The sequence below is a fragment of the Mytilus galloprovincialis genome, chromosome 1, assembly GCF_965363235.1.
Source record: "Mytilus galloprovincialis chromosome 1, xbMytGall1.hap1.1, whole genome shotgun sequence".
NCBI classification, from domain to species: Eukaryota; Metazoa; Mollusca; class Bivalvia; order Mytilida; family Mytilidae; genus Mytilus; species Mytilus galloprovincialis.
In genome coordinates, this window is record NC_134838.1 from 10,790,356 (window position 1) to 10,800,878 (window position 10,523).

A 10,523-nucleotide genomic window follows, 5' to 3' on the forward strand; every position below is an offset into this window, starting at 1 on the left:
CTACGTTAATTCTAGGAGGAACCCCATTCCTAACTCTTTAAATATCTAATTTCCTTCACAGGTACTTGTGGACAGGATACCCTTTGGGTGCCCCTGAGTGGGAGTATCCCGAATGACCCCCTATGTAGTTTAATTTTGATTTATTTTTCATTAAACGTTTATTTAAATTGTTTTCACTGGGAATATATGTCGAAGTTACAGTATATTCCCAGTGAAAACAATTTAAATAAACGTTTAATGAAAAATAAATCAAAATTAAACTACATAGGGGGTCATTCGGGATACTCCCACTCAGGGGCACCCAAAGGGTATCCTGTCCACAAGTACCTGTGAAGGAAATTAGATATTTAAAGAGTTAGGAATATCAGTCGACTGGCAAAAATCTCAAATGCTGTTTGTCAGTAACTTCGACATATATTCCCAGTGAAAACAATTTAAATAAACGTTTAATGAAAAATAAATCAAAATTAAACTACATAGGGGGTCATTCGGGATACTCCCACTCAGGGGCACCCAAAGGGTATCCTGTCCACAAGTACCTGTGATTTCCTTTGGGTCAGTCATCATGGCTCCTTTCCGTACACATTTATCGGTTTAAATTGCATTCGTTTTTAATATAATACGACGTTTATTGACAGAACGAGCTAATACTCGGCGTCTTGTTTATATTCAGAATTCACGGAAGTTCCTGCCGGAAGGGAGACAACTCGAAACGATAATATGGAAGACTCCATTTCGCCTGAAGGGGTGTTCTACGATGTGGAATATATTTATTTTAATCTAAATGATGCATATGTTTTAAAATTATGCAACAACAATAACCCTTAATAGCAGACATACATAGAAAAGATCCCATGAGTTATAAATTAATTAATTGAGTGGGGAATCCAGAGCAACAATTCAATCTAAAACCCCTTAAAGTCAAGAAAACTATACGCATGCGCATAATTTCCAAATCAAACCCTGGGGCAAGCTATATTAAATGCTTATTAAACGACCTAGATGGTTCTCAATTTCATTATGGAAGTACAATCTCAAATATCAGTTTCATAACGGTAAAATATAAGAAAAACTCCACTTCAGTTCTTATATGACAGACATAGATTTATCGGTATTCAGAGAACTCTCGCATTTTATCAAAACTGGGAATTCCCTCTGACGTGTTTATAAATTTATAACCACACTAAATATAAATACTGCTTAATTCTGATTTTCCGTGTTGTTAAAAACGCATAGAAGTCAAGGGAATTATCAAACATGAAGATTATGAAAAGAACATTATAGGAAAGTTGATTAAGTTCAATCCCTTTGTTTGTTTTTACCTTTAAAAGCAAGACAATCATAAGAATCTGATATGTTCCTTAATGTTTAGAATAAAACGATTGACGTGAGGGAAATTGCTCTGAGCCACCGGTATAAGTCTACAGATTGCTTGAAAGCAATCGTATCCCAAAAACTCTAATTTGGCATTAAAATTAGAAAGATCATTTCATAGGGGATAAGTGTACTAAGTTTACAGTTGATTAGACTTCAACTTCTTCAAAACCTACCTTGACCAAAAACTTTAACCTGAAGCGGGACAGAAGGATTTTTTTTTTTACAAATCCTTGTAAAAGCTTTTTCTTTAATACATGTAATTTTTCAATGCATGTCTTGTCAATCATCAGCTTATGTAAAATATTGATCCTTCAAAATGTCACATGAAAAAAAACGGTATTTCAAAATGTCAAATAAAAAGTTTATTATTCCAGGCATAGATTACCTTACCCGTATTTGGCACAACTTTTTGGAATTTTGGATCCTCAATGCTCTTCAACTTTGTACTTTTTTGGCTTTATAAATATTTTGATATGAGCGTCACTGATGAGTCTTATGTAGACGAAACGCGTGTCTGGTGTACTAAATTATAATCCTGGTACCTTTGATAACTAATTATGTTTCAAAATGTCACCAGTAACATGAGTAATAAGCATATCTTTTTATTAATTAATCCAATTTGAAAGAAAAACAACATATTTATTGAGTCTATATAAAAAATTTTGTCAACTATTTATAGGGATGTTTCATTTTTCATAACATGTTGCAGTTTGTCTGTGTGGTTTAGGGTTAATAAATTTCATTAAGTACACACAATTTGAGTTAAACAATGGCTGTTACACATAAGTGTTGAACCTTATTCTTTCTCAAGAGAATAAACAGTTAATACCTCACTGCACGAGGAGGGAAGCCTCTCATTTTACTCCGAAATTATTCCTTTCTTTACTTAAAGAACAACTAATCCAAGAATTTAAATACTGACAACTATTAAACAGCACATTAATTAACCAATACTGTACACCAACTTATTTTCAGATACTTTATTTCACATTTAGCCCTTACTAGCCCATTTTGCTGCAATTTTATTTTGTGTTTTTCAAATTTGTCACATGTAGTTTGATAAGGAAATATCCATGTGTTATAGGTGCTGTTAATTATGTGTATTGGTATATATACTATATTTTTATGCTTTTACATTTTTCTCACTGATACACATAGTTAATATGGCTTCCACTAACGAAAGTTCCATTTGGAGTTAATGTGTTTAGAGACCACTTATGTCAGTACACCCTTCTTATAGTGCATTTTTCTTTTTATATTTTGTTTTAATGCAACATCATTGACATCTTGACACCTATTGTGAAAACTATCATATGTGGTCTAAGCAGTTGAATTACAAGTTTTTTACCCAAAAATAAACTTATTATGCATAATGATTTATAATATCAATTTACTTTTGTCCATAGTTTGTAATTTAAATCATTAATATCAACAGAAACAATTTCTCCAGGAGTTTAATCTTTAACACATTCAAATGTCAACTGAAATGCTTATTTAATGAGATATATATTTTAAATACATACATATCGAAGATTCAAAGATGAATATAACATGTTCAAACAGGAAGAAATGACGCACAGACCAATAGGTCAAACAAATTACACAACACAAGCTATTTCCAATTCACTACAGAGGCTTCCAAATTATCCCGCCTACTCTTATACTTTACTGATAATGAATGAATTTTGGATCCTCAATGCTCTTCAACTTTGTACTTGTTTGGCTTCATAAATATTTTGATATGAGCGTCACTGATGAATCTTATGTAGATGAAACGCGTGTCTTGCGTACTAAATTATAATCCTGGTACCTTTGATAACTATCACTACAATTGAGAATGCAAATGGGAAATGTGTAAGAGACAACAACCTGACCAAAGAGCAGATAACAAATGAAGGCAACCAATGGGTCTTCAATGCAGTGAGAAAATCCCGCACGCAGAGGAGTGCTTCAGCTGGCTCTGAAATGTGTTTTTACTGTAATTATACATGTATCATAATGTGGATTTAACATTATCCATGATTAATGTCTATGAAGTCAATGTCTCATGAACCCTTCCAGGAAGGAAGTTTCAAGATAGTCTATACAGCTACTTTTTGAATTATAAATCTCAATACTAAATGCAGTCCTCATATGGTGATTCTTATGTTTTCCATAAAACCCCAAAAAATCATTTTAAGAAAGAAAACTATGCCTACAAGAAAGATTTGTTGCAGGCGAAACAATAAAAACTTGTGATAGTTAAGGAGTTGTTTAAACAAAAGATTTATCTAGCTGCCTAAGGAAATGTCTGTACCAAGTCAGGAATATTACAGCTGTTTTCCATTTGTCTGATCTTTTGATTTTGACATTTGCGAACAGACTTCTCGATTTTTCTTTTCCTTTGACTTCAGTATTTTTATTATTTTACTTTTTACATAATTATGAAGTATTTCCGATTATAATGACATTGTGTATGCATTTATAAGAACACATTTGTGATGTTTAACTGCATCGGAATATTGATAAAAGACAGGTGCATCATTTCTTATTCCATTATCAAATCTGTGAAACTGAACTTTAAACTTGTGGATCTATGCATGAAGACAGAAATAACACATTGCGCTACAATTTCTTAAAACCTGTCAAAAGAATTTTCAATATCTTAAATGATTGATTGATTATTTATGATTAATTCCACTTTCATTACTTTCTGTTTTTGTGTTTTGGCCAATTTATATAAGGTGAGAAAGCCAGAGTACCTGTAGAAAACCACTGACCTTTAGTAGGAAAACTGGCAATAAATTAGGATTCACATGCACCTGCCATGTACAAGGTTCTAACCTTCAACCGAAGTGTTGATAGGCTTGAAAATTGCTTTGTTTGTTTGATGTACAAATCCTAAGAAATCTCCACAAAATTTACAACTGATCAACTTCTTAAAAGAAGATCTGTTCGTTTAATGTTTTAAATAAAAACAAGAGTGCACACGCTGAAATGTCTCGCCTTCTATACTAATCATTGATATTATGTTAATAGTCCTAAGTATAAAGTTAAGCTTTATAACACCTGTCACATAAACTTAACATTAACCAAGATAACTAAACAAAGACCAATGAACCTTGAAAATGAGGTCAAGGTCAGATGAACCATGCCAGGCAGACATGTACAGCTAACAATTCTTCTATACAACATATATAGTTGACCTATTACTTATAGTTTAAGAAAAATAGACCAAAACACAAAAACTTAACACTGTGCAATGAACCGTGAAAATGAGGTCGCGGTCAAATAAAACCTGCGCGACTGACATAAAGATCATAAAATATTTCCATACACCAAATATAGTTGACCTATAGCATAGAGTATTAGATAAAAAGACCAAAACTCAAAAACTTAACATTGACCACTGAACCATGAAAATGAGGTCAAGGTCACATGACATCTGCCCGCTAGACATGTACACCTTACAATCATTCCATACAACAAATATAGTAGACCTATTGCATATAGTATGAGAAAAACAGACCAAAACACAAAAATTTAACTATAACCACTGAACCATGAAAATGAGGTCAAGGTCAGATGACACCTGCCAGTTGGACATGTACACCTTACAGTCCTTCCATACACCGAATATACTAGCCCTATTGCTTATAGTATCTGAGATATGGACTTGACCACCAAAACTTAACCTTGTTCACTGATCCATGAAATGAGGTCGAGGTCAAGTGAAAACTGTCTGACAGACATGAGGACCTTCCAAGGTATGCACATATGAAATATAGTTATCCTATTACTTATAATAAGAGAGAATTCAACATTACAAACAATTTGAACTTTTTTTTCAAGTGGTCACTGAACCATGAAAATGAGGTCAAGGACATTGGACATGTGACTGACAGAAACTTCGTAACATGAGGCATCTATATACAAAGTATGAAGCATCCAGGTCTTCCACCTTCTAAAATATAAAGCTTTTAAGAAGTTAGCTAACACCGCCGCAGCCGCCGCCGCCGCCGCCGCCTGATCACTATCCCTATGTCGAGCTTTCTGCAACAAAAGTTGCAGGCTCGACAAAAATCAATCAGGTGTCTCTAAAGTCACTCAGTGTGTTAACAGAAATATATATAAAGTATTTCTATTGGTTCTATTCTAATTCTGAAAATCAATTTATTAGAAAACAGTTTTTGTGTCTGTACATTATATTGTATTTGCTATAATATGGCTTTCATCACTTAGTTCTTACCATGAATAAAATCCTCTTCAGAAACAATGCTTTCCAACCCATGGATTGATTTCAAAATATCCTTATCCTTATGCCATATAAAGACTTCACCACTTTTTAAGAAACCAATTACATATCGTCCTGAAATATATCCACAATGAGGTTTAAAGAGTAACATAGACAACTGACTTTTTAATCTTTTAAAGTTGTTATCACAATTTAATCTGTCAATATTGTGTTTCACCTAAAAAATTATACAAAAATGTACTTCTTATATGTTTTTGGAATTGAATATATTTATGATAGAATTATTTTAAAAGACAACTTGGCAATAAAATAATCTTAAAATAATAGAATAAATAATTCAGTAACAAAATATTGAAGTGAAAGTTATTTAACAAAAAATTATTGAATATACTATACAATGAAAATTAATTAAATAAAATCTTACAATATTTAACTATCTTCAATCATTTATTTTAAGATTGCATTTGTACAAATGTCAATGTCCCTCCATCATCAAAACTTTTAAGTAGGCCTAGTAATTGAATAAAATAGACTTCTGTACAGCAACCTTTAGTTGTTAACATCTGACTCAGAGTCATTTGTCGCAGGTGTATAGGTGTTTCATTTGCATCATACCAGAACTCCTTATCTTTATATTAACAATTTTATGTAGGCTTTGTTTATCATTAAAGGCCATAAAGTGATGTTCATAGATTTGTCCTAATATGGATAGTTGTCTTACTGGCAATCATGGCACATCTTCACATTTTTATCCTTTTTAAATATTATAATTATAAATTCAGGTTACTGTAAAATCAAAATTTTTACACATATACTTGTAGATGTATTACAGCGTTCTTCCATATTTAAAAATATGTTCAGTCAAATCTAAATGTTCATATGATAAAAATTTCTTAATTGAAGTATTATCTTCATGTAATAAATGCAATATAAAATTAATTATAAATTTAACTTGACTTACCATTTTTTGTTGTTGTTATAATCTCTGCTTGTTCTAACAAGGGAGATAATTTGTTAATTCTACGTTTGGTATTTCCAGATGGGACATATAAAACACTGAGGCGATGTGATTTATTATCCAGTAAAAGGAGGCTTTCTTTTTCCTAAAATATATTTAAAAAATACATTATAATATCTTAAAAATATAAATGTAATACTTTAAGACAGGGGACAGTAAAAGCATTGCTGATTTTAGTGATGTCAGTTAAAAAGATTATGATCAGTCTTTCTGCTAACATCCAGGGATGAATATTTTTGTGCAACACTTGGATTACACAGCCATCTGTAGTGCCAGTTATCTCAGGGTTATGCACAAAATGCTGATTACTCATAGAACTTTAAACTGTAAATCTGTCTGTCACTGTCTGGAAAAAATGTTTTTTGTTTCTGTCTTGTTTCGATTGATTGACCATTGTTCCAACATGTCCGAAGCCGGGCGAAGACTACTTTTTCAATCTGCACGTGTGATTTAGTGTATTATCTTCTATATAAAATGATTATAAGTGCTCCATATAAAAATAAGGAGATGTGTTAAGATTGTCAATGAGACAACTATTCACCAAAGATTAAATGAAATGTCGGTTCATTTTTTTCTCTGGATGTTGAGTATTTCATTTCAATTTGTGCAAATACTTTTAAGGCTGACTGTGTTTTACCACAAAGAACTATTAATGTACAGTCTGTATGTATATATCTATGTATGTTATAAGTCAATTCATTTCAAGTCATGACTAATTCTACTTATCTGCTAGTTTTTATAAGATAATCTATTCTTCAAAATTCAAATGCTTTGAATATTATGTTTTTACAGTAATCTAAGATAAAAATCTAGTATGTAATAATCATGAAGTATGGAAACTACAAAATGTATAAACTGTATATCAAATAAAAGTATGAATCGATATATGATACAAACCTCTCCAACCCAAACTATCTTTGGCCATGGTTTTTTCCTCTTGATGTTAGTAGAGGCCAACACCTCAAGCTCAAGCTTCATTTCTTTGCCTTTAGTTACATGTTACTGCTTCACTGACATTTCCATCCTTAATAAAATCTTTAAATACAATCAGGATATTATATCATAACAAATTGCTACAAACACACAAGTTGAAATAAAGGCAAAAATATATATACATACCGGTTACCAGCTGCCTCCTTGCAGAAGGAAACAAGGAAGGTTGTAAAATAATTTCATTTTTTTTCAATATTTTACATGGACTATACATAATGTACATAATATCGATATAAATGATATATATCATGTATATCTATAGGGAAATAATGTGGACGTAAACATTGCATACTACCAAAATGTATGGACTTAAAAGCATTTAATTAATCAATAATGTCATTAAAATCAACACTTGACCTATTGATGTTACACACGATTACTTTTTGAGTTTTGGCTTAACAGATTTTCTCTTGAGAATTTTAATTTTTACATGAATTTTTGTAGTGTACAGAATCTATTCTAAAACAGTCAGTGTGGGTTGTATTTTTATTAATTTGGTACAAGTGTTTCAAACTGTATATCTAAAAACTAAACATTTTCCTGAACTACAATCACCATGCTCATAACATTAATTCTCATCAAAAACTGCATTACAGCCAAACAAGAAGGTGATGTGACAGTTTATTCTATTACAATTTCAATATTTGGCAAGGAATTTAGAAAGTTAGCCTTAGCATTTCCTATCTTTAAATCATTTATCAATTTATGTAATTATATTCAATTTTGTAGATATGGCTTTAAATAAAAATGTTAATTTAAATCTAACCGTTAATTGGTTGAAATAAATGCTCTTTATAAACTTTCTGATTGTTCATTATGACAATTATTCTAATTTATTCATTTTTGATTTTGTCAAAAAAAGTTTTCCCAACACTTAAGATTCTACAGATTATCTTATTCTACTTTTTCTATTTCTACCCGTAATCTGATAACAGCTACAATCAACAAACTGAAATATTTTGCAATGACTTCATGGCACATACAGACCCCTCTCCTTCCCCCATATCGTTTGAATTTAGTTCAGTTTTGTCAGAGAGGATTTAAAAGCCTTGACTGATGGTGTCTATAAAACCCCATGAGGGAGAGTCTTCCAATCAATGAAAAGAAAGAATATTTCCAGTATTCACTTAATGATGCTGAAATTGGAAGCTTCTATCATGCATAATTCTTAGCAGTTGTTTAGGTTGTATAAGACAACCTTCCTTTGTCACTGAAACTTTCTCATTTATAATTTTGATGAACATGGTGCATCTTGTATCTTTTTGCTTTTCGGACAGAGATCTCCATTCTAGGCGGTCAAATTAGTTTACCTTTAGAATGTGACTTCAATTTAATACAATACACCTTATTGCTATTTGTCCACCATTACTGGACATCACACAGGTTTCCATAAAATTTTGACGTCATAATACAAAATATCTGACGCCACAATGGAAAAGTGATTGTTGTATGACGTCAATAGTTCAAAAGGGACAGATTCTCTGGTCAGCCAGGAATTGCGATAAGGCATAAATATAAGAACATATTTCCTTTATATAAGACTATACTCGCCATCAGCTGAAATTCGTAGCGGTTATCGGTAAAAATAATCTAAACTATCAATCGCGTTCACTCGAGATATAGTTTTTCACATTCCATTCATAAATCGCAAAAAGAAAAACCACTACTGACCTACCTTATAAGTGATCACACTGTAATAATCCTGACCTTCACATTTTCCAGAATGTTTTCCATTGTCATTCCGCCATCTTCGTTTCTATGAGGATCATTTGTTTACATATGACATTTGTCACTTACGCAGTTTTCTGAAATGTTCTTTTCATTGATGTGATAAGATTTCCCGCGCTTTATGCAAATTTTATGAAATTGAACTCCACGGAAACACTTCCGATAAAAACAATGGAGGATTCCACCATTCAAAATCGTCTTGGAAAATGTGAAGGTCAGGATCAATGGGATTATCACAGTGCAATCACTTAAAAGGTAGGTCAGTAGTGGTTTTTCTTTTTTGCGATTTACGAATGGAATGTGAAAAACTATATCTTGAGTGAATGCGATTGATAGTTTAGATTATTTTTACCGATAACCGCTACGAATTTCAGCTGACGGCGACTATAATAGTAATAAACAGATTAAAACATTTTATATATAACCAAGCTCGAATGTATTAATATGAATCCTATTTTTATTAGTATAAATATATATGCTTTTAAACATCGGTATGCTGTTGGTTTTCTGAAACTGAAGAAGCTTATATGTGTTGCACTTATATGATGTACCAGTCGGCGAAAACTAGGAATTCGGCACATGTCGGACCGACGCAGATTTTTTTCCCCTGGAAAATCGGGCTATCCCCTTAAAACAAAGCTTAAATTTTCTGACTCCTTGTTATTTTACAGGAATAATGGACACTTAGTTCATAAACTAAATTGTTGCAAACTATTAGTCTATTATGAGTGTTAAAGAATAAACATACAGTGCTAAATCTTGTCAGTGCTTGTTTTGAATCACCGCTGTAAACAAAGAGCAGATAACCCAGATCTCAGTCATGGTGCTAAAACCTTGGCATCGACCCCGCTGGTATACCAGATAAGCGAGTCATTCATGTTGATCAAAAGCTCTGTTAAGTTTATGTTGTGTTTTCTGTTGTAAACTATGCATATAGATATATACGTTTATTTAAATATAATAAAAATGTTAACTTTATTTGATTATACTCTTCTGTCAATGTATGTACTTCTAGATTCCGCCAATTTAGACGCACCCTTGATTGACTGCAAAAAGTTAAATTTCGTTTAATTTTTATTATTTTTTAATTTTTCATGTCATTTCAATTATCTAATTAACAATTTTTTTTTCTTTTTTTCGCTTCATACATTAATTCTTTAATATTTTTAAAGC

At 31.7% G+C, this 10,523-nt stretch overlaps 1 protein-coding gene across 3 annotated transcripts in view; it reads right to left on the reverse strand.

The window, feature by feature from the left end:
• The window catches only part of LOC143065114 (uncharacterized), a 58,717-nt gene extending 48,566 nt beyond the window's left edge, over positions 1-10,151 (reverse strand). For 2 of the 3 annotated variants that reach the window (XM_076238485.1, XM_076238475.1), the window contains exons 1-4: positions 10,098-10,138; positions 7,527-7,664; positions 6,573-6,714; positions 5,606-5,725 (exon numbers count right to left, since the gene is read on the reverse strand). In XM_076238485.1, coding sequence (XP_076094600.1) covers positions 5,606-5,725; positions 6,573-6,714; positions 7,527-7,607 — 343 coding nt within the window. In that variant the 5' untranslated portion in view covers positions 7,608-7,664; positions 10,098-10,138. Of the gene's footprint in view, positions 1-5,605; positions 5,726-6,572; positions 6,715-7,526; positions 7,665-10,097 lie in introns of all 3 variants that reach the window. The other variant, XM_076238493.1, reaches the window with a different exon arrangement.
• Between the last annotated feature and the right edge of the window lie 372 nt (positions 10,152-10,523).